Genomic DNA, 23,880 nt, shown 5'->3' with positions numbered 1-23,880 from the left:
CCGTGTCTGCATGTGTTTCGCCCCCACAACTCAAAGATGTGCAGGGTAGGTTACTTGGCCACGCTAAATTGCCCCTTAATTGGAAAAAATTAATTGGATAATCTACATTTTTTTAATTAAAAAAAATATGGTTATGGCATCATTTATAGCCAACTCATAGAATCCCTATAATGTGGAAGAAGGCCATTTGGCCCATCACATTTTCACCGACCCTCCTAAAGAGCATCCTAACCTACGCCCACTTCCCCGCCCTATGTCCGTAACGTCACCTAACCTTTGGACACTAAAGGGCAATTTTAGCAATGCCAATCCACCCAACCCGCACATCTTTGGACTGTGGGAGGAAACCGGAGCATCCGGAGGAAACCCACGCAGACACGGGGACAACGTGCAAACTCCACACAGGCAGTCACCCAAGGCCGAAATCAAACCCTAGGTCCCTGGCTCTGCAAGGCAGCAGTGCTAACCACTGGTCGAGTCTTAGTTTTAAAGTCTCAACGGAAAGAAGCACCTCTGACAGTGCAGTATTCCCTAGTACTGCACTGTCTCTGTTTCTGATGGGTTTGAGCCCTTTGCAATGTCCTAGTGGTTAACATCAATGGGCAATAAAATTATACATTTACTGACTTGAGAATGGCTGGTGTGAGAAATTGAGGGCGCTGCGCCTCCGTGCCACCCCGGTTTACTATGTTAAAGGCTTTATAGAAATGCCAGTTGTTGTTGTAAGAGTACTGGAAACAGATTGAATCATCACTTTTAAAGGTGGATTGAATGTACAAGAGAAAGGGAAAGATTTGCAGGGGTAGAGAGAAGTGGCGCTTTCTTTTACTCACTCTGGGGATCAGGGCATTGCTGGCTACAGCTAGGCCATTTCAGAGGGCAGTAAAGAGTCAACCCCATAGGGGTTAGCACTGCTGCCTCACGGCGCCGAGGTCCCAGGTTCGATCCCTGTCCTGGGTCACTGTCCGTGTGGAGTTTGCACGTTCTCCCCCTGTCTGCGTGGGTTTCCTCCAGCTGCTCCGGTTTCCTCCCACAGTCCAAAGATGTGCAGGTTACGTGGATTGGCCGTGCTAAATTGCCCCTTAGCGTCCAGGGATGTGCAGGTTAGGTGGATTTAAAAATTTTTTTTAGAGTAGCCAATTATTTTTCTTTTCCAATTAAGGGGCAATTAAGCGTGGCCAATCCACCCACCTTTGGGTTGTGGGGTGAAACCCACGCAGTCATGGCAAGAATGTGCAAATTCCACACGGATGGTGGCCCAGGGCCGGGATTTGAACCCAGGTCCTCAGCGCCGCAGTCCCACTGCTAACCACTGCACCACATGCCGCCCAGAGGTTAGGTGGATTGGCCACTCTTTTGAGGTCCACCAACAAAATAGAAGAAAGGAAACAAACTTAGGGACAAAGCAAAAAGGGCCGCTTCTGTTGGGGTCGCTGCCCGAACATAACAAAGATCAACGGAAACTTCAAAACATCAGAGTGTAATTAAAGGGGTCAATAAAGTATTGGGCACGGAAATGCTTTGATGGTGCCTGTGGACACCGCATTCTCCCTTTCTCGGCACACCTGGCTGCGAATGTCGCCGGGGAAGAGGGTTGGATTGGCCATGATAAATTGCCCCTTCGTGTCCAAAGAGGTTAGGTGGGGGGTTACTGGGTTACGGGGTGGAGGTGGGGAGGGTCACTGGGTTACGGGGTGGAGGTGGGGAGGGTCACTGGGTTACGGGGTGGAGGTGGGGGGTCACTGGGTTACGGGGTGGAGGTGGGGGGGGGTCACTGGGTTACGGGGTGGAGGTGGGGGGGTCACTGGGTTACGGGGTGGAGGTGGGGGGGGGTCACTGGGTGGAGGTGGGGGGGGTCACTGGGTTACGGGGTGGAGGTGAGGGGTCACTGGGTGGAGGTGGGGGGGTCACTGGGTTACGGGGTGGAGGTGGGGGGGTCACTGGGTTACGGGGTGGAGGTGGGGGGGTCACTGGGTTACGGGGTGGAGGTGGGGGGGTCACTGGGTTACGGGGTGGAGGTGGGGGGGTCACTGGGTTACGGGGTGGAGGTGGGGGGGGGGTCACTGGGTTACGGGGTGGAGGTGTGGGCTTAAGCAGGGTGCTGGCACAGACCCCATGGCCTCCTTCTGTCAATTCTAACCCCTGCCCAGGGGAGAGAGAGAGAGAGAGAGAGACAGGGAAAGAAATGTTGAATTAGAGTCTTTGGGACCCAGAGGAAGGCTCCCAGTCTTCCTATTGAGAAACTCACCAAATAAGGGAAGTGACTGGAGGGAGGGAGGGGGAAGGTGATGAATATGCATGGACGGATTAACATAGATTAACATAGATTAAGGCTGGGGAGGCTGCCTGGAGTTCGAGCCTGAGCCCAGCCCCAGAGGAAGCAGCGGCCCCGGTTCCAGCAGCAGCACTTGGCCGGGACGATGAGCAGCAAAGACGGCGGCTCGCAGGAGAAGTTCAAACTGGTGGTGGTGGGAGGCGGCGGGGTGGGCAAGAGTGCCCTCACCATCCAGTTCATCCAGGTAAGGGGAGGGGGGGCGGGAAGTTTCCTCAACTTTTTCCTCAAAACTTTTTCCTCAAAACTTTTCAAAGACGTTTTGAGGACAAAAAAGTTAGTGGCAAAAAAAAAAGTTTGGAGGAAAGTTTGGTTTGTGGCGACGTGCGGGGCCGGAGGAAGCAGCCTCCCCCCCCCCCCTCACAGGCTTTCATTAACACAGAGTTTAAAATTCACCACACACACACAATTAGTGCTGACTCTTGGGATAATATTGTCTTTGGGGGTTTTTGTTTAACCTGGGGGAGGGGGATTTAAAGTTTCTTTATTTAAAGTCCCCCCCCCCCCCTTTCCTCCTTTGGGGTCTGTCAGCTCCTCTTGTGGACAGAGTTGAGATTTTAGAAGTTTCATGTCCCCACCCCCCTCACCCTCACTCAGATTTTATTTTTTTTAAATTCAGGGTTGTGAGTGGCAACAATAACTTTATTTTTGGGGGTTATGAGGGGGGGGGGGGGGGGCAAGGCTGCTTTGGGATGTGTGAGGTTTGGGTGGATTGAAATGTTATCTTCACCCCCCCCCCCCCCCTCCCAATTGTGTGTGTATGTGGGGTGGGATTAATGTTGGTTCCAGTTTATTGCAAACTTTTGTGGGGGGGGGGGTGAATTGCATGGCTGATTGAATGAACAATGTCAGAGCGACACTTGATGTTTTGCAGGAGGCACTGCCAACAAACTGGTCCAGTTGGCATTTGTACTCCCCGGAGTTGCAGAATCCACAGATGGAAAGAGATTTCTGTCACTCACCATATAACCAAAACCCCTGTGACCCTCCCATTCTGGTCCTTTGTGCATCCCTTGGTTTTAATTGCTTGGCCATTTGGGGCCTGAATTTTGGATATGCCTCTGTTTTCTCTCAAGATCTCACCCCCTCATCTCTCCCTCCCTCTCAAACTCTCGCTTTTTCCATTATCTTTCTCAATCTCTCTCCTCTCTCTCAATCTCTTTTGCCTCATAATCACTCCCTGTATCCCCTCCCCATAATCTCTCTGCCTCTCTCTTTTTGTCTTGCTCCTTAATCTCTCTCCCTCTAATCTCTCCCTTTCTTTTTCGATCCGTAGTCTCCTGCAGCTCGCTCTCGCTCCTGTCCCTCGTTCGTTTGCTCGGTCGGTCTCACTCGTTCTGTGAGGCTAGCTCGCTCGGTCTTGTCCTCGCTTGCTCGGTCCAATATGAGTGGCAGGGTAGCGCAGTGGTTAGCACTGTGGCTTCACAGCGCCAGGGTCCCGGGTTCGATTCCCGGCTTGGGTCACTGTGTGCGGAGTCTGCACGTTCTCCCCGTGTCTGCGTGGGTTTCCTCTGGGTGCTCCGGTTTCCTCCCACAAGTCCAAAGATGTGCGGGTTAAGTGGATTGGCCATGATAAAGTGTCCAAACAACAACAAAAAAATTAGGTGGGGTTACTGGGTTACAGGGATAGAGTGGAAATGTGGGGTTGAATAGGGTGCTCTATCCATGGGCTGTTGCAGACTCGATGGGCCGAGATGGCATCCTGCACTGTAAATTCTATTAAATCGCTTGTGAGGCTTGGCGTTAACATTTGTTTGAACGTCTGTAAAGCAGCTTGGCGATGTTCTTTTCTGGTGATAAAAGGCGCTATCTAAACGCAAGCTGATTTGGACCGACGAGCTGCTGCTCATCGATTCTGGGCCAGCGGGCCGGGTTTGGCCGTGTTTTTAACCAGTCGGCAAAGTGTTGTGTTACCGATTTTGAGACTGGTGTGCCAATGAAGGTGAGATTGAAACAACAGGACATGCCGGGTGATCTGGCACAACCTCAAAAAAAAACACACAGGATGTTGAAGAGCAGCTGAGCGAGAACAGGCAGGTTTAATATTTTGGGTGGAGACTCCGTCTCTGCAGGTTTCTCTTCATTTTCCATGCTTCTGAAACTGCAATTAACTCAGTCACATTGTAGAAAATCTCTTGCAAAACTTTTTTTTAAAAACCAAAACTATTCAGAGGAATGGTCTCCACCCCTAAAACACCAGATTAGTCCTGGGCTCACTTTCAGAATGGCTGTATATTTCCTGTTTTTCTCTTAAAATATAAATATATATTTTTGAATGCCGATTCTACACACCCACACGGTTTGGTCACTCTGGCTGTGACCCTTGACCCATGCAGGATCTGGGCCTGTATCTGTGGCAGGCTACCAGGAGGCCGGGTTCACGTGTTGGGCTTGGGCGGGGAAGGTTTGCTCTGGCAGTGAGTAAACAAAGGTTCTCGACACCTAGCCGGGAGGAGAGAGCAGCAGCAGCAGCAACGTCTTTGAGTGTTGTCACAGTCTAGTGTAATAGTTGGTTGTGAAATGGTCATGCCGCACTCCAAAGCTGAATCCACCCCAACGGTGCAATTATAAGCTCTGCCCTTCGTGCTTTTGCTGCGGTTCTTGAGGTGGAAGACTGTTTTTGCTGCAGGTCGGACATTGTTGAGGTGATTTGTTCATCTCTTTAGAATGTGATAGCTGGATTTGGGCCTGTTTCTTGCCCCCCCCCCCAATCCCTCACCACGCACAGTGGTTAGCACAGTTGCTTCACAGCTCCAGGGTCCCAGGTTCGATTCCCAGCTTGGGTCAGTGTCTGTGCGGAGTCTGCACGTTCCCGCTGTGTCTGCGTGGGTTTCCTCCGGGTGCTCCGGTTTCACAAGTCCAAAGATGTGCGGGTTAGGCGGATTGGTCAAGCTAAATTGCCCCAAACGTCGGGTCGAGTTGCTGGGTTAGGTTGATAGGGTGGCAGTGTGGGCCTAGGTTAGGGTGCTCTTTCAGAGGCTGGTGCAGACTTGATGGGCCGAATAGCCTCCTTCTGCACTGTAGATTCTCTATGATTCATTGTTGAGCTTTGGTCCCGGTTTTCAGATGCTCCCGTCTCTGCACCCCTCTTGCTGGGCGATCTAGATCGAGGAGGCCAAAGTCTACCGGATAAGGTGTAGCGGATTTCCAACGGTGACGAGGGGAAATTACTTCCTTCAAAGAGCCGTCAATCTGTGGAGCCATTGGGCAGGTTTGAGGAGGAGACGGACAGATTTTCAAACTGGGGAATAGGTGGGAAAGTGGAGTTGAGTTTGAGGGGGAGACCAGCCATGATCGCATTGAACGGCTGAGCAGGATAGAGGGGCTGGATTGCCGACTCCCACTCCTAGTTTCTCCATTTTTCTATAACTTCCTCCAGTCCGACAACCCTCTCATCTCTGCACGCCACCTCTGGCCTGCCCTGCATCCCCAATTTTCATTGCTCCACCATTGACAAACTTTTCTTCTGTTGCCTGGATCCTGAGCTCTGGAATTCTTTTTCTAAACCTCTCTGCCTTTCGTTCCATGGCCAGGCTTTTGGTCGCCTGTCTCCCTGATATCTCCTTCTGTGGCTCACCTTCGAATGTTGTTTGAGAATAACCCATGTCAGGGCAGCACGGTGGTGCCGTGGGCGCCGATGTCCCAGGTTCGATCCCGGCTCTGGGTCACTGTCCGTGTGGAGTTCGCACATTCTCCCCGTGTTTGCGTGGGTCTCACCCCCACAACCCAAAAGATGTGCAGGGTAGGTGGATTGGCAACTCTAAATTGCCTTAATTGGAAAAAATGAATTGGGTACTCTAAATTAATGAAGAAGAAAAAAAGCACGCATGTGAAGCCCTGTGGGGATGTTTTAACTCCAAATAGAGACACTGTGTTGTTGCTGTCGGCTGTCTTGAATCATAGAACATAGAACAGTACAGCACAGAACAGGCCCTTCGGCCCTCGATGTTGTGCCGAGCAATGATCACCCTAACGCATCCACCCTTTGCCAGTAACCCCCCCATTAACCTTATTTTTTAGGACACTAAGGGCAATTTGGCATGGCCAATCCACCTAACACGCACATCTTTGGACTGTGGGAGGAAACCGGAGCACCCGGAGGAAACCCACGCAGACACGGGGAGGACGTGCAGACTCCGCACAGACAGTGACCCAGCCGGGAATCGAACCTGGGACCCTGGAGCTGTGAAGCATTTATGCTAACCACCATGCTACCGTGCTGCCCTCAAAATGTAGAGTACCCAATTATTTTTTTTTCCCAATTAAGGGGCAGTTTAGCATGGCCAATCCACCTAGTCTGCACATCTTTGCGTTGTGGGGATGAAACCCACGCAGACACGGGGAGAATGTGCAAACTCCGCACTGACAGTGACCCAGGGCCGGGATTCGAACCCGGGTCCTCAGCGCCGTAGGCAGCAATGCTAACCACTGCGCCACGTGCCGCAGCACACAACCCAACACAGCAAGCAATCATATCCTTTGCAAGTGCAAGGTCCAAATGGTTAAAGATTCACAAGGGTCATTTCTGTGAGGAATCCCAGCAAACGAGGTGGAAAATCTGTTTGAAGGGGAAGCTGACTTTGCACCCTCCTCGGTTTCTCGATGAGTGGCTTGATTACTTCCCTCACCCCAGGGGAGCAGGGAAGAATTATAACCGTGAACAATAACTGCTTTTGGCAAAGAGGAAAACTGGCGTTAGATGTCTTGGGGTGACTGGATCAAGAGGAGGAGGTATTGGTATTGTTGCTGGACTATTAACCCAGGGTAACGCTCTAGGGTCTTGGGTTCGAATCCCACCATGGCAGATGGTGGAAGTTTGAATTCAATAAAATTCTGGAATTAAGTTTAGTGATGACCATGAAGCCATTGTGGTAACTGCCCACCTGGCTCACTAATGTCCTTTTTAGGGAAGGAAATCTGCCGTCCTTACCCGGTGTGGTTGACTCTCAACTGCGCGTTGAAATGGGCTGTTTAATCCAAGCTACGTTCTGGCCTTGGGTCACTGTCTGTGTGGAGTTTGCACTTTCTCTCCGTGTCTGCGTGGGTTTCCTCCGGGTGCTCCGGTTTACTCCCACAGTGTCGGGATTCTATGCTCTCAGGATGTCCTATAGTTTGTTATAACGATCGAAACCCAACACAGCAAGCTCCCACAAACAGCAGTGTGTTAATGATCTATTTTTAATTGTTGATTTATGGGAAATGTTATTGGCCAGGCCACCGGGCTAACACTTGAAATAGTAGCTGTGAGGCGGCAGGGCGGCGCAGTGGTTAGCAATGCCGTCTCACGGTGCCGAGGACCCGGGTTCGATCCCGGCCCTGGGCCACTGTCCGTGTGGAGTTTTCACACTCTCCGGGTCTGTGTGAGTTTCACTCCCACAATCCAAAGATATGCAGGGTAGGTGGATTGGCCACGCTAAATTGCCCCTTTAATTGGGGGGGGGGGAATATAGTAGTTGTGGCATCTCTATAGAATTATAGAATAGCACAGCATGGGAGGCCATTGAGCCTGTGTTGTTGCCTGTCTTCCCCGCACCCCCTCCCCATAACCCTGTAATTGTTTGTCCAAATGTTTACCCAATTCCTTCTTGAATTATTGAATTTGCACTCATTGCACACCATCAGGAAGTTCCAAATGCTAATCGCTCATTGCATGGAAATAAGTTTTTTTTTTTCTCCGGTTGCCGTAGAATCCCTACAGTACAGGAGGAGGCCATTCAGCCCCATTGCGTCTGCACCAACCCTTCGAAGAGCACCCTAGCTAGGCCCACTCCGCTGCCCTATCCCCACCATCTCATCTAACCTGCCCATCTTTGCCTCCTGGTGACCTCCTCTTTTTGATCCTTCAGCCGTCTCTCCCGATTCTTTCTTAAAATTTCACTCTGTCGAATGTCGTCATGATTTTGAGCACCTCCATCCGATCTCCTCTTGGCCTTCTATGCTCAGAGGAGGACAGCCCCAGCTTCCCCGCTCTCTTGTGGGGTTAAGGTTAATGTGCAGGTTCAGTTGGCAGTTAGGAAGGCAAATGCAATGTCAGCCTTCATGTCAAGAGGGCTAGAATACAAGAGCAGGGATGTACTTCTGAGGCTGTAAAAGGCTCTGGTCAGACGCCATATGGAGTATTGTGAGCAATTCTGGGCCCTATATCGAAGGAAGGATGTGCTGGCTTTGGAAAGGGTCCAGAGGAGGTTCACAAGAATAATCCCTGGAATGAAGAACTTGTCGTATGAGGAATGGTTGAGGATTCTGGGTCTGTACTTGTTGGAGTTTAGAAGGATGAGAGGCGATCTTATTGAAACGTACAGGATACTGCATAGCCTGGATAGAGTGGACGTGAAGAGGATGTTTCCACTTGTAGGAACAACAGGAACCAGAGGACACAATCGCAGACTAAAGGGACGATCCTTTAAAACAGAGATGAGGAGGAATTTCTTCAGCCAGAGGGTGGTGAATCTGTGGAACACTTTTGCACAGAAGGCTGTGGAGGCCAAATCACTGAGTGTCTTTAAGACAGAGGTAGATAGGTTCTTGATTAATAAGGGAATCAAGGGTTATGGGGAGAAGGCAGGAGAATGGGGATGAGAAAATATCAGCCATGATTGAATGGCGGAGCAGACTCGATGGGCCGAGTGGCCTAATTCTGCTCCTACGTCTTATGGTCTTTGGAACTGTCATCCCTCGTCCGCAATCCTTTTGCACCCTCGGCGACGTCACCATATCCTTCCTTGGAGTGGGGAGCCCAGAACTGGACACTCCTCCAGCCAGCCTCTTGCGTATCTTTGACAAAGAGTCACCCAGATCCCAACGTTAACCACGTTCGTTCTCTCTCTCTCTCTCTCACCACAGATGCTGTCCGACCAGCATTTTCTGTTTTTAGTTTCAGATTCCAGCATCCATAAAGTTGCTTTTGTTTGACGCATCATTATTGTGCATCCCTGACCTCTGTACTCTTTTAGGCCTAGGATCCTTGATTAAATACTTTGTTAACATCCCCCACCCCACTGTAGATTAGTGGCCATGTTTCCTTGCACTAGAACAGTGACTGCTCTTTCAAAAATGAATGCTTGGTTGGCTGTGAGGTGCTCGGGGAGGCTGGGGAGAGGGAGTCGTACAGACACTCGTGCAGGGATTCTGAACTGTACCCCGCCACGTTGCGGAGAATCCACTCCACCCCCGGCCCCATCTCTGCTGAGGTTTGTGCCTCCGACTGGGGATGCAGCTCCACCAAACGGGAATAACTCGTGGGTGAGCTGAACTGACTATTCGACCGCGGAAGGCATCCCAGTTGATCCACTTGTTTCCGCAGCCCTTGCCCTTGCTGTCCATGCCGGGGTCAGGGGCTACCCATCTGGAGAATAAAACCCGCCCCGCCACTGGGAGGTACCGTGGTTCCCTTGGCACCATCCCAAGTCTCTGTGGCCCATACAAGCACACCCGTTTCATCAGCCTGTAACACTGCACTAAAGGCAGAACTCTGCTCGTAAATCTCCTGCGTTTTGAAAATGGCTCCTTTTTGGCGTTGATGGGTGTACATTAAGACGGCAGTACTGTCCCAGTAGGCTGACTGACTGTGATGAGTTACTGGACCTTTTGACCGACTTGTTTATTCCTCTCCCTGCCCCCTGTGACGGGGTTTGTTTACATCATGCCTCCGAAAATAAATTCTTACAACCAGTCTGGAGGCTTGAAACACTGTTGTGCCCAAAGCTCCCGGGCTGCACACTCTCTAATCTCTCTTCATGTGTTAACAATTTGAAGATGGAGGCAGACAGGAGTGCGTCTCTCTCTCTCTCTCTACTCAATTCTTCTCGCGAATCTCTCAATGACTGGGAGATTCCCACGTCGAGCTTCTGTTCACTGGGTGTGGGAATGCTCCATTTTCCTTTTCTCTCTTGCGCCATTTCTCTCTTGCGCCGTTTCTCTCTGACCCGAGCGCTCTCTGATAGGGGAGAGGGGCAACCCTCTGACACAAGTTAATGGGATGGAAGGGGGCAGGGGTGGGGGTCCAGGCCATTGGGAGCTGGTTTCCTCCTTTGGCTCTCTGACCAAAAGGCAGGTTGGACCCGGGGCGTCGCGATCTCCACCACTGGTGGGGTGAGGAGACGGGTGTGGAATCCACCCCAACCAGAACAGCAATTGAATCCTGTGCTGTTGACACCATGTTGTAGTCAGGACCTATAAAGAGTGATGGGTGAGGCTCCTATCCCGCTCCGAAAGAGCACCCTAATCTAATCCACTCTGTTGCCCGACCCCCAGGTAACCCCACCTAACCGTAGGACACTAAGGGACAATTTTATCATGACCAATCCCCCCAGACCTGCTCATCCTTGGACTGTGGGAGGAAACCGGAGTACCCGGAGGAAACCCACGCAGACACACAGTCACCCAAGGCCGGAATTGAACCCGGGTCCTTGGTGCTGTGAGGCAGCAGTGCTAACCGCTGTGCCCCCCCTGGGGTAGACCAGCATGCATGATCTTTGACTTGTAGGCTTTGTCTTGGAGACGCGGCCCCACCTCAGTCGGAAGGTGGGGGTGACTGTCCGTGCCCCACTCCGAACAGCTCCACCCCTTTATGTTTTGTGCTGTCGTCATGGCAAAGTGGCTCAGAACGGGAAAGTGGGGAGCATCATTAATGCTGCTGAGCCTTGGGACAAAGGACTCGGGGAAGAGCAGTGTCCATTCATTGAAATCTGCGGCGTAGCTGAAAAAGAGATAATTGAAAAGGCACATAAGATGTGAAATTAAAATGTAACATTTGGAAATAACGTAGAATGTTCTGGAACAGAAAGAGATCGTTTGACCCAACAAGCATGGTTCCTCTTTCAAAGCAAGTCAATTAATCCCATCCCTCTTCCCGACGGTCTGCAATCTTTATCTCTAAATATTTATCCAAAGGTTTGTGTTGCATCTGGATCCTTGCTGCTCTCGGGAAGTGCGTTCCAAATCCTAACCACTAATTGCACCAGATTGTTGCCTTTGATTTTCGTGCTCTCTGGTCATCAACCCTTCCGTCATTGGGAACTCTTTTCTCTTTATTTCCCGGCTAATCTGGGACGGGTTGACTGGCTGGTGTGCGGTAATCAGAATAACGGCAATAGGGTGGGTTTGATTTTCCAATTCCCGCTGAGGAAGCAGCTCAAACGCGCGAGTTAGGGACAGGCCCCTTTGAGCCTCCTCCACATTCAATGGCTGATCTGATTCTAGCCTCCCGCCTCCTCCTAACAACCTTTCACCCCCTCGCTGATCAAGAAACTATTTGGCTCGGCCTTGAAAGCGATCAAAGACTCGGCTTCCACTGCCTTTTTGCGGACGAGAGTTCCAGAGACTCGCTAGAGGGGGAAGGAAATGTCTTCTCATCTCCCTCTGAAACGGACGGCCGCTTATTTTTAAAGAGCCACCCCCTAGTTCGACATTCTCCCATTGATTTCTCTCGTAGATTTTGAATACCTCGATCAAATCTCACCTTAACTGTCTCTGCTCTTGAGGACAACATTCACAGTTTCTCTCGTATGTGCTTGTAACTGTAATCCCTCATCCCTGAATCTGTTCCCTTCTGTAACCAATCCGCACTTTGCATCTCCTAGATCTGTCGGGACTGGCATTTTCTGCATTTGGTGGATGTGGGACGAATATATTTTTAATAATTAATTTATGGGACGTGGGTTTCGCTGGCTAGGTCGGCATTTATTGCCCGTCCTTAATTGCCCCTTGAGAAGGTGGTGGTGAGCTGCCTTCTTGAACCACTGCAGTCCATGTGGTGTAGGCGCTGTCCTCCCACAAATCACGACCAGACGTGCTTGTTGGGTGAATTGGACATTCTGAATTCTCCCTCTGTCTACCCAAACAGGTGCCGGAATGTGGCGACTAGGGGATTTTTACAGTAGCTTCATTGCGGTGTTAATGTCAGCCTACTTGTGACAATAAGATTATTTAATAAAAGGTGCACACACAGTTTTGTCGGTGGGGGGGGGGAAGTTCCAGGGTTTTGACCCAGCGACAGTGAAGGAACGGCCGATATATTTCCAAATCAGGATGGTGTGTGACTTGGAGGGGAACCTCCAGGTGGTGGGGTTCACGGGTATTGTCTGCCCTCGTCCTTCTAGATAGTAGAGGTTGTGGGTTTGGAAGGTGCTGCCTGAGGAACCTTGGTTAGTTCCTGCAGTGCATTGTGTAGATGCTACACACGGCTGCCACTGTTCGTTGGTGGTGGAGGGATTGAATATTTGTGAATGGGTGGGGGTAATCAACCTGGATGGGGTTGAGTTTCTTCAGTGTTGTTGGAGCTACACTCCTCATCGTGCTTGTAAGTGAGTGGGGGGGGAAAAAACTTCAGATTAATGATTAAAATTCTGTTGTCCACTCGAGATGGAAAAGTGGACCTACTCCTCAGCAATGCCCCAGCACTGCCAGTCAGTCAAACCAACTGAATATGTGCAACCCACTCCATGGCGAGCGGGCACACATCATAGTTTGCAATCACTCATAACTTCCGGGTCTCTCTCGTTACAGTTAGAAACTCGAGTTCTTCAATCTCGAGAACCTAACGCGACCACATCGGCTCTGTATCTCATAATGAAACCTTTTTGAGGTTTATACGTTTAACATATGCTGACCATTCCCTGACAGATGGTGCCATAATGAGCCATTGAAGACTGACCCACGTGCTTGTACGGGGGCCCTCTGGAAAAGCTATTCGACCGGGATCATTCAGGCAGCTCTTGGTGTTTTTTTTTCCTGCTTTTGCATTTCAGTTCTTCATTGGAGGGGTGTTGGATGGAGGGAATATTCTTAACTATCTAATGCCCAGCGTCAACATCCAAGTACATGAGACAAGTATAACTGATGCCAGGGCGGCACGTAGCGCAGTGGTTAGCACTGGGACTACGGCGCTGAGGACCCGGGTTCAAATCCCGGCTCTGGGTCACTGTCCGTGTGGCGTTTGCACATTCTCCCCGTGTCTGTGTGGGTTTCACCCCCAGAACCCAAAGATGTGTAGGTTAGGTGGATTGGCCATGCTAAATTGCCCCTTAATTGGAAAAAAATATAATTGGGTACTCTAAATTTATTTTTAAAAGTGTAACTTATTCCATCGAATCTCTACAGTGCAGAAGGAGGCCATTTGGCCCATCGAGTCTGAACCAGCACCCCACTCAGGCCCACTTCCCCCACCTTTATCTGTAACCCCACCTAACCTGCACATCTTTAGACACTAATGGGCAATTTTAGCATGACTAATCCACCTAACCTGCACATCTTTGGGGCAGCACGGTAGCATGGTGGTTAGCATAAATGCTTCACAGCTCCAGGGTCCCAGGTTCGATTCCCGGCTGGGTCACTGTCTGTGAGGAGTCTGCACGTCCTCCCCGTGTGTGCGTGGGTTTCCTCCGGGTGCTCCGGTTTCCTCCCACAGTCCAAAGATATGCGGGTTAGGTGGATTGGCCATGCTAAATTGCCCGTAGTGTCCTAAAAAAAAAGTAAGGTTAAGGGGGGGTTGTTGGGTTATGGGTATAGGGTGGATACGTTAAGGCTTGAGTGGGGTGATCATTGCTCGGCACAACATCGGGGGCCGAAGGGCCTGTTCTGTGCTGTACTGTTCTATGTTCTATCTTCGCACTATGATTGGAAATCAAAGGACCCGGAGGAAACCCGGGAGAACTTGCAAACTTCACACAGGTAGTCACCCAAGGCTGGTATTGAACCTGGGTCCCTCCTGCTGAGAGGCAGCAGTGCTAACCACTTGGTTAGATGACTCCACCTTGCCCTCAGGAATCACTCCTTGCAGCATTATAAGAAAGTCCTGTTGTATTGGGCTTTGAGAGCACACTTGGAGTACTGTGTCAAGTTTTGTTCTTCCATGTCTAAGGAAAGGTAGCAAAGGTTCACTCGATTCCTCCCTGGAGTGGCGGCGTTGCCCTGTGATGGGATGTTGAGTGGAATGGGCCTATACCCTCTGGCATTTAGAAGGCTGACATAAAGGAGAAATATACCGTAAATGGCAAAACTCTTGGGAATATAGAAAGTCAGAGAGATCTGGGCGTGCAGGTCTACAGATCTTTGAAAGTGGCAACACAAGTGGACAAGTTAGTCAAGAAAGCATATGGAATGCTTGCCTTCATTGGCCGGGGCATTGAGTATAAAAACTGGCAAGTCACGCTCCAGTTGTATAGAACTTTGGTACGGCCGCACTTGGAATATTGCGCACAATTCTGATCGCCACACAGGATGTGGAGGCTTTGGAGAGGGTGCGGAGGAGGTTTACCGGGATGCTGCCTGGTCTGGAAGGTGTTAGCTATGCAGAGAGGCTGAATAGACTTGGACTGTTTTCATTAGAATGACGGAGGTTGAGGGGTGACCTGATAGAGGTCTACAAGATTATGAGGGGCATGGATAGAGTGGATGGGCAGGCACTCTTTCCCAGGGTGGAGGGGTCAGTCACCAGGGGGCAGAGGTTTAAGGTCTGTGGGGCAAAATTTAGAGGAGATGGGCGAGGCAGGTTTTTTACACAGAGGGTGGAGAGTGCCTGGAACGCGCTGCCAGGAGAGGTTGTGGAAGCAGATACATTAACGGCGTTCAAAAGGCATCTTAACAAACACATAGATAGGATGGGTGTAGAGGGATATGGCACAAGGAAGTGCTGAGGATTTTGGCCACGAGTGGTATCATGACTGGTACAGGCTTGGAGGGCCAAAGGGCCTGTTCCTGTGCTGTTTTGTTCTTTGACACCTGCAGGATTCTAAACTGGCTTGACATGGTAGACACAACGGTTGTGCCTAGAACATAGAGATACCGGCTCTGGGCAAGCAGGGAATATTTAAGATGGGATGTGGTTAGCACTGCTGCCTCACGGCGCTGAGGACCCGGGTTCGATCCCGGCCCCGGGACACTGCCCGTGTGGAGTTTGCACATTCTCCCCGTGTCTGCGTGGGTCTCACACCCACAACCCAAAAGGGTGCGCAGGGTAGGTGCATTGGCCTAAAAAATAATTGGGAACTCTAAATTTATTTACAAGAAAGATGAGCTGAGAACGTTTATTGCCTCAGGCTGAGGTGTATCTTTGGAATTTTCTACCACCGAGAGTTGAGGAGGTTTGTTGAGTATGTTCAAGACTGAATTTAATAGTTTTTTTTGCACACTGAAAGAATTGTGGGATTTGGAGTGGGGAGCAGAATGGATTGAGGTCAAAGATCAATCACGATGGTATTGAGTGAGTGAGCAGATCTCCTGGGGCCGGTGGCCTATAAAGTTCTTGTTTGTTTTTAAAAAAAAAATAAGTTTGGAGCACGCAATTATTTTTTTCCAATTAAGGGGCAATTTAGCGTGGCCAATCCAACTACCCTGCAGATTTTTTGGGTTGTGGGGGCGAAACCCACGCAAACACAGGGAGAATTTGCAAACTCCACACGGACAGTGACCCAGAGCCGGGATCGAACCTGGGACCTCGGCGCTGTGAGGCAGCAGTGCTAACCGCTGCGCCCTAAACACTTCCAAAATCATCTTGCCTTCCCAACCAAACCAAACTGACCTCTGCTGCGATGGGGATCCATTGCTCTTAATGGCTTTCCCAAGTGGCCTTTCTTCGAAGGGAAGAACTTTCATTTCTATAGCGCAACTTCAGGACAACTTCATCAGCTGCAGTGTAGTCAGCGTTGCAGAAAGTGTGACAGCCAGTCGCGCACAGCAAGCTCCCATGAAAGGTCATGTGGTGATGACCGAGTCATATGTTTTTGCGGCGTAGGTTGAAGGTGACATGTTTGTCAGGACTGACTGCCTTGGGAGAAATGCTCCTCGCAATAGCTCCAAAGGACCTTTTACATCCACCTCGGGGGTTTGAAGTCCCTTCTGAAACTCTTGGATTGTACGTGAAACCTGCTGTTAGTATTCCTGTGCGTACATGTGTGTATGCATGGCCTTCCTGTGTGATCTGGATTTTATTTCTCAACGTTTAGATGTTAGTGAGTTACCTGCTCACTAAAAGATGTGGGTTATCCTGTTCCTATAGCAACATAAAAGATGCCTCTGTTTCAAGCCCAGGATGCTCTAGTATTGCATCACTGCCAAATATTTCCAGACCAGGCCATTCTGCCCGACTGGTCTGTGCTGGTCCTTCTGCTTCATCGATCAGTACATCGTTGTAACCTCTCACCCTTGAGAATGGAAGCTAGACAGTCACCAATTACCGCATGTAGCAGTGAGCTCCACTCTCTGGGTAGTGAGGTTCCTGCTGAATTCCCTCTTGGAGTTATTTCTGATTACCTCATATTTTATGGTTCCTAGTTTCAGGCACAAACCTCCCTGCTCACCAGCAAAGTTGCATGCGCAGCACGGGTGGGTGATAATCTGTTCGCACGCCCTGCTTGTTCAGCTGGGTGCGTTGTGGCTGACGGCATGACCCCGCTACAGCCGCGAACTGTTTCCCCTTTTCCTGCTCGGGCCATGGACTTCGCCGGCGAGACGGGAGGCTGTAGTTGGCTCTGAGGCACCCCCCGGGCCCCGGTCTGCTCCGTAACGGTTTAATACAAGCTAGTTTCTTGCAGGGCCATGCTAGAGGGCTCTTAGTCCCAATTGTACGTGACTCCAGTCCCATTCTAATGACCATTTGGTCCATTGTCCAGGGCCAGCTCTTTAGTGCTTCCAACGACTCTCTCACTTTCTTATCCTTTCCTTTCTACCAAACCCAGTAGTCTTTTTTCGCCCTTTCAAGTGTCTATCCATCACCCTTGGACACAGTGCAGATAAGGTCAATAATTTTCTTCCCCTGGTAAAGGCATTAATGACCCAGTTGCATTTTTTGGATTTGGATTTTGTTTATTGTCACGTGTACCGAGGTACAGTGAAAAGTGTTTTTCTGCGTGCAGCTCAACAGATCATTAAGTACATGAAAATAAAATAAAATAAAAAGAAAATACATAATAGGGCAACACAAGGTACACAATGTAACTACATAAACACCGGCATCGGGTGAAGCATACAGGGTGTAGTGTTAATCAGGTCAGTCCATAAGTGGGTTATTTAGGAGTTTGGTAAGTGGGGAAGAAGCTGTTTTTGAGTCTGCTCGTGCGTGTTCTCAGACTCCTGTATCTCCTGCCTGATTGGAGAAGTTGGAAGAGTGAGTAAGCCGGGTGGGAGGGGGTCAGTGCTCGCTTTCCCCAGGCAGCGGGAGGTGTAGATGGAGTCAATGGATGGGACGCAGGTTCGTGTGATGGACTGGGCTGTGTTCACGACTCTGTTGTTTCTTGCGGTCCTGGGCCGAGCAGTTGCCATACCCAGGCTGTGATGCAGCCCGATAGGATGCTTTCTATGGTGCATCTGTAAAGGTTGGTCCACATTAACTCTTACCAACCTTTACAGATGCACCATAGAAAGCATCCTATCTGGCTGCATCACAGCCTGGGTATGGCAACTGCTCGGCTCAAGACCACACAAAACATTTGACAACCGTTTGACAGTTTAATGACAATCTTATTGACAATCAGGTCTTTATTTCCATTTTCTTTTAAAAGTCAACTTGTCAAGGTGGGATTTAAACTTGCGTCTAGTCTCTCGCGACTCCAGACAATGCAGTAATCGCTGGTTTCAGTCCTCCAATGAGTTGATGTCTATTGGCTAGTTCAGGAGAGTACAAATCTCCTTCTGACTAAAGTCAGGCTCCGGCTCACTCTGATTTGACACAGTGGTTAGCACTGCTGCCTCACAGCGCCAGGGACCCGGGTTCAATTCTGGCCTTGGGTGACTGTATGGAGTCTGCACGTTCTCCCTGTATCTGCGTGGGTTTCCTCCGGTTTCCTCCCACCGTCCAAAGATGTGCAGGTTAGGCGGATTGGCCATGATCAATGCGCGGGGCTACTGGGATAGGGCGGGGGCAGTAGAGTGCCCTTTTGGATGGTCAGTGCAGACCCGATGGGCTGAATGGCCTCCTTCTGCACTATAAGGGTTCTATGATGTGTGATGGGTGTAGTGTTTCTTAAATAGCTTTCGGTTAACACTTCATTTCCCTGAACTGCCTTTTGTAGTGGTTGAGAATGTACAGTTGCTTGTGTTTTGAGAAATCCGCTCCCTCGAGGTGACACTCCTTCCAACTGCACCCCCCACCCCCCCAAAAGGTTTTTTTTTCTGTGATGGCGACATGTCTGAAGCCACTTTAGGAAGATCCAGCCCATCCTCTACCATGACTTGTTCTTCCATACTGGCGGGTATTCCTTACTACCCTTATTTTTCTGCCCTCCTCTCCTCGAGTTATTGAACCTCGCTGGGTCTGGGCACTTGATAACTCCCATGGTGGGGAACATGGTAATAGAGCTCATTACTTAGCGATCGGAGGTGGCCTTGTCGAATCCCCAGGATTCTCCAGGGATTCGGGACAAAGCATATGAGAGAAACTTGGGAACAATCATCGATGGGTTTAAGGGAAACAAATATTTTTATCTTAATCTTTTATTCTAACTGGTTACAAAAGGTTGTTAGACTGACATTCAGTTGGGAATTTGTTGACTTTCTAGTTGTTGGTGCCTCGACGGTGGGGATGTTCAGTGCCCAATGGTGGGGTCTGTAGGTCAGTGTGTGTGGGGGGGGGGGGGGGAGTGCCCAATGGTGGGGTCTGTAGGTCAGTGTGTTTGGGGGGGGGGGGGAGTGCCCAATGGTGGGGTCTGTAGGTCAGTGTGTTTGGGGGGGGGGGGGGGGGAGTGCCCAATGGTGGGGTCTGTAGGTCAGTGTGTTTGGGGGGGGGGGGGGGAGTGCCCAATGGTGGGGTCTGTAGGTCAGTGTGTTTGGGGGGGGGGGGAGTGCCCAATGGTGGGGTCTGTAGGTCAGTGTGTTTGGGGGGGGGGGAAGTGCCCAATGGTGGGGTCTGTAGGTCAGTGTGTTTGGGGGTGGGGGGGGGGGGGGGGGAGTGCCCAATGGTGGGGTCTGTAGGTCAGTGTGTTTGGGGGGGGGGGGAGAGGGGGGCAGAAAGGTCTGTATGTCGCTGTGTTGGGGGGGCAGAAGGTCAAGTAGAAATACAGAAACATCGGCGCCGCTCCGCCATTCAACATAATCATGGTTGTTCGTCCATCTCAACACCACCCTCCATAACACTTCCCCCAAATCCCTTGACCCCCCCCCCCCTATTTCCTTAACTATATTGCGACTTGGCCCCCATAGCATTCTGTGGTAGAGAATTCCACAGGTTCAACACCCTTCTTCTGAGTGAATAAATGTTTCCTCGCCTTGATCCGAAATGGCCTGCCCCATATCCCTGAGACTGTGACCCCTTGGGCAGGATACTCTCACCCCGGGGGCCGGGCCGGAGAATCACAGCGACCGGTGCGAATTGCGCCACACCGCCCCAGCGCCTGGGACGCAATTATCCGGAGAGTGGGGGAATTGGTGCGGCGCCAGTCAGGGGGCCGCTCTACGCCCCCCCCCCCCCCCCCCCCCCCCCTCACCACCCTGGCGATTCTCCGCCCGGGACCGGCGCGGAGAAGGGAGACACTGTGCGGAAATCGCGCCGGTCCCACTGCGCATGCGCCGACCCGTGGCGCCCTGTAGGGGTCAGAATTGCTGATCCGGAGGCCATGTTGATGCCATCGGGAGACGGTATTTACGAAGGCGTCAACGCTTAGCCTCGGGGTCAGAGAATCCCGCCCCATGTTCTCGATCCCCAGCCAGAGGAAGCCACATCCCTGTGTCCAGTCTGCTTAGCTCTGCACAATTATATACGTTTCAATTAGACCCCCCCCCCCCCCCCCCCCAACCCTCCCGGCCCCAATTCTTCGAAACCTCCGGGAATACAGGACCAGCCGACCCAATCCTCCTTCATGTGACAATCCTGCCATCCCAGAATCAGTCGGGTGAGCCTTCACTTAGTGTTGAATGAGTGTGTGATTCCGAAGGAGGTGCTGGGAATGTTGATCCATTTCCAGATGCATTTGGACTCCCTCACGTGTCCCCTGGAAATACCACTTTGTCGTTTTGCATTTCGTTTTAAGAGCATGATGTCGTGGTTCGACCATGTGTTTAAAAAACCGTCTGCCATTCTCATTTTGTTTCCACTCCCTGACGAGTCTTGGCCTGTTCGCGTAGCGTCTGACTCCCTGACGAGTCTTGGCCTGTTAGCATAGCGTCTGACATTCCTGGGGAAATTCCTATCCTACCTTTTTGGCTTGTAAGGGAAGGAATTTCATTTCTGTAGCAGATTCATGGCCGCCGGGCATTCCAGGATACATCTCCGCCAATGAAATGAAGTGTAGTCACTGGGACACAAGGAAAGGTTGCCAGTTTGTACACGGCAAGATCCCAGAAACAATAATGAGATAAATTAGCGTTGCGGTGGTGTTTTATGGAAAAATATTGGCCCTGGACAAGCAGGGGGGGGGGGGGGTTGGGGGGGGAAACATGATGACTTGTCTTCCTCTACTTTGAACACGCCATGGGATCATTTTGCACCTGAGAAAGAGTCTAGGGCAGGGGTGGGCAAACTACGGGCCGCATGCGGCTCGTCAAAGGTCTTTATGCGGCCCACCAAGATCAAGTCATTAAAAAATTTTTTTAATTTTAAGGTTAATGGGGGGGCTGTTGGGTTACTGGTATAGGGTGGATACGTTGACTTGAGTAGGGTGATCATTGCTCGGCACAACATGTGTTTCATGTGAAGTTTCTACTTTAAAATATTCATTAATAAAAATTAATTGCTTTTTTTTCTTTAAAAACCTTTTATTTTGGCTATTTTAAATATAAATTATTTTACTTAATATACTATGCGGCCCTTTAAAATTGTGAATTTCTGAATGTGGCCCTTGCACGGAAAAGTTTGCCCACCCCTGGTCTAGGGCCTCTCGTATGCGTCTCACCGGAAAGACTGCATCTTTGGCAGCGCAGCACTCCCTTCGTACCGCACTGAGCGTCGGCCTAGATTAGAAGCTCTAATCTCTGGAGTGGAGCTCGCACCCCCAAACCTTCTGCCTCAGACGTGGGAGAGACTCCCCGAGCAGCAGCTAGGGCCTTGCCTGGAATTGAGTAACGCGTTGCCAAACAAGAGCGTGTTTTTCAGCTCTCTTCGCCTTTTTAGCGATGGCGGTTTTGCCGAGGCCCTTTTGTGGGCAGGCAGAGTGAGGTGGGCCTGTTTGGAAGGGCTCTGGGGTCTAACCTGTTGGGGCGTGCTGTAAGCTGCAGGCAGGAAAAGGTGCTCCTTTGTACACTCTTCCCCACCCTGTGGTGTTGTGAAACCGTGTGTGTCAATGTGTACCAGTGCCAGTACAGCAACTGTAACCTCAAACCCTGGGTGAGCCCAACAGGAAGTAGAGTTTCTGATATCTAGTGCAAACAAGTTGCATCAAAGTAAAAATGCACCCCGTCCATAAACGTGAACCAGCTGGAGCTCTGCTGCCTTATTTTTCCTAACTTGCACCCAGTTCCGTTCACCAATCAGGTTTGAGCCTGCTGATTGGCTCCAGTAACCTTTCCGAGTTTACAATTCTCGAGATCAGAATTCCTCCTGTCTCTCGGGGAAACCTCTCCAACCCGGGGGACCATCTGTCATGATCGGATTGACAAGTGGGACAGATTTGATGGGCTGAATGGCCTTCTTCTGCTCCTACGTCTTCTGGCATCTTTGTTTTTTACTGCCCCCACCTCTGCATTTTCTTCCCTAAAGTTCTCGCTGTCACCTCCTTTTCTAAAGAGTTTTTGTTTTTGTTTTGCAAGGGTACCCAATTTTCTCCCACAACCCAAAGATGTGCCAGGTAGGCAGATTGGCCTTGCTGAATTGTCCCTTAATTGGAAAAGAATAATTGGGTAAACTCTAAATTTATTTAAAAAAGGTTAAGTGGACCAGATTGTTTGTCTCTGTTGGATCTCTGGTGTGTTGCTCTATGCTGGGGGTTTGGAGCCAGAGTCATTGACAGCACAGAAGGGAGGCCGTTCGGCCCATTGAAAACATGCCTGCTTTCTGTAGTGCAATCCAGTTGGGGCCAATTCTTCTTTCAATTCCCGTAACTCTGTGTGGTGGTATGATTAGCATAGCTGCCTGGCTTACCATTGGCCCTGGTTGGTCATGTGCCTCTCGACCGGTTGGTTGAGACCAGTCATGTGACGGCTCCCCGATTGGTTGAGAGGCTGAGTTAACCCCGCCTCCAGGGTGGGGTATAAATACCCAGTACTCCCGGCGGTCGTCCTTCTACTGTAATCGACCGCAGGGCTAACATCTAGCAGATTAAAGCCATACTTTTGTTCAGAAACTCGTCTCCCGTTCAATTGATGGTACATCACTCTGCAAGTTTATTTCCCTCTTCGTCGTAAGACCCCCCCTCTCCCATCCTGGCACCCTCGCACTCGGCGAGTTCCAGATAGTCACCACTTGCTGCGTTTTTAAAAAGAAAAAGAACTCTTTCGATCTGTGCCATCCGGTACCCTTGGCTAATGCGAACGGTTTTCCTTTTTAGAATGTTTTGAAGGGGTCCCGGCGTTATTAACGCCTGTTGTCTGACAGATTCCTGCAAAGAAGGTGGTCCTCCACCATGGATGGTTCCCCACCCTGGAGAAAACTCCACCCTGAAGAAAGTTGTTTTAATTCCTCACATTAAGCAGCTGGACTATTGTCTGTGAGGGGAAGGGAAATGACCAATTGTTGACGTATCGCTCTGTCACTCTGGCTGCCAGCCAGCGCCAGGAAATGAGTCGGCAAAAGGGGTTGAAATTTGAAAATTTGAAAGTGAAATTTAGATTCTCACGGTGGTATTAATAGGAATTTAGTTCACAGCAAGGCTATGTTGGGAATGGCTGCTAAATTAGCTGCCCTGAACACTTGCAGAAGTCTTGTTCTTAATTTGGATCATTTACGCACTGCTTTCTGTGTGACCGAATGAGAGTAGAAGTGTTGCAATTCCGAGACGAGATGTCACTGGCAGCTCGGGGGGGAGCACACTTGCCACTTGGGTTCGAGCGCCGCTCTCCTGAACCCGACTACACTCAGTGCAGCGCTGAGGGCGCGCCGCCCTGTCAGAGATGCCGTGTTTTCGGCTGCTATTGTAAAACGTGAAGACCCCGTTTACTATCCCTCCCTGCCTCAATCTGAAAGGTGCCAGGGCCAACTCCTCTTCTAGCTAATGGACTGCAGACAAATATTTATCCATCCACCAGCAACTTTCCCAAAGCAAAATGCTGCAGGCGTTGGAACTCTGGAATAAAATCCGAAAACTCTGGAATTACAGAGCCGGTGACGGCAGCATCCGTAGAGTTCACACTTCAGGCAGATGACCCTTGACCAGAACACTAATGAATAAGTTTTGTTTTTTAATTTTAAGAGTACCCAATTATTTTTTTTCAATTAAGTGGCAATTTGACATGCCCAATCCACCCAACCTGCACATCTTTGGGTTGTGGGGGTGAAACCCACGCAGACATGGGGAGAATGTACAAACTCCACACGGACAGTGACCCAGAGCCGGGATTCCTCAGCGCCGCAGACCCAGTGCTAACCACTGCGCCACATGCCGCCCGGCTAATAAATAGATGACTAATCTTCATCATGTTGCTGTGTGCGGGATTTTGCTGTGCGCTTGCCTCCTATTACAAGTTCA

The 23,880-nt window shown here is 50.4% G+C and overlaps 1 protein-coding gene across 1 annotated transcript in view; it reads left to right on the top strand.

Annotated features, from left to right (window-relative positions):
* Positions 1 to 2,332: 2,332 nt before the first annotated feature.
* Positions 2,333 to 23,880, top strand: part of LOC119956283 (ras-related protein R-Ras2-like) — a 31,171-nt gene continuing 9,623 nt past the window's right edge. The window contains exon 1 of the mRNA XM_038783364.1: positions 2,333 to 2,519. Within this exon, the coding sequence (XP_038639292.1) occupies positions 2,421 to 2,519 (99 nt within the window). The 5' untranslated portion in view covers positions 2,333 to 2,420. The remainder of the gene's footprint in view (positions 2,520 to 23,880) is intronic.

Source organism: Scyliorhinus canicula, chromosome 23, assembly GCF_902713615.1.
Source record: "Scyliorhinus canicula chromosome 23, sScyCan1.1, whole genome shotgun sequence".
Lineage (NCBI taxonomy): Eukaryota > Metazoa > Chordata > Chondrichthyes > Carcharhiniformes > Scyliorhinidae > Scyliorhinus > Scyliorhinus canicula.
The sequence above is the reverse complement of the archived record's forward strand: the minus strand, read 5'-3'. Positions and strand labels throughout refer to the sequence as shown.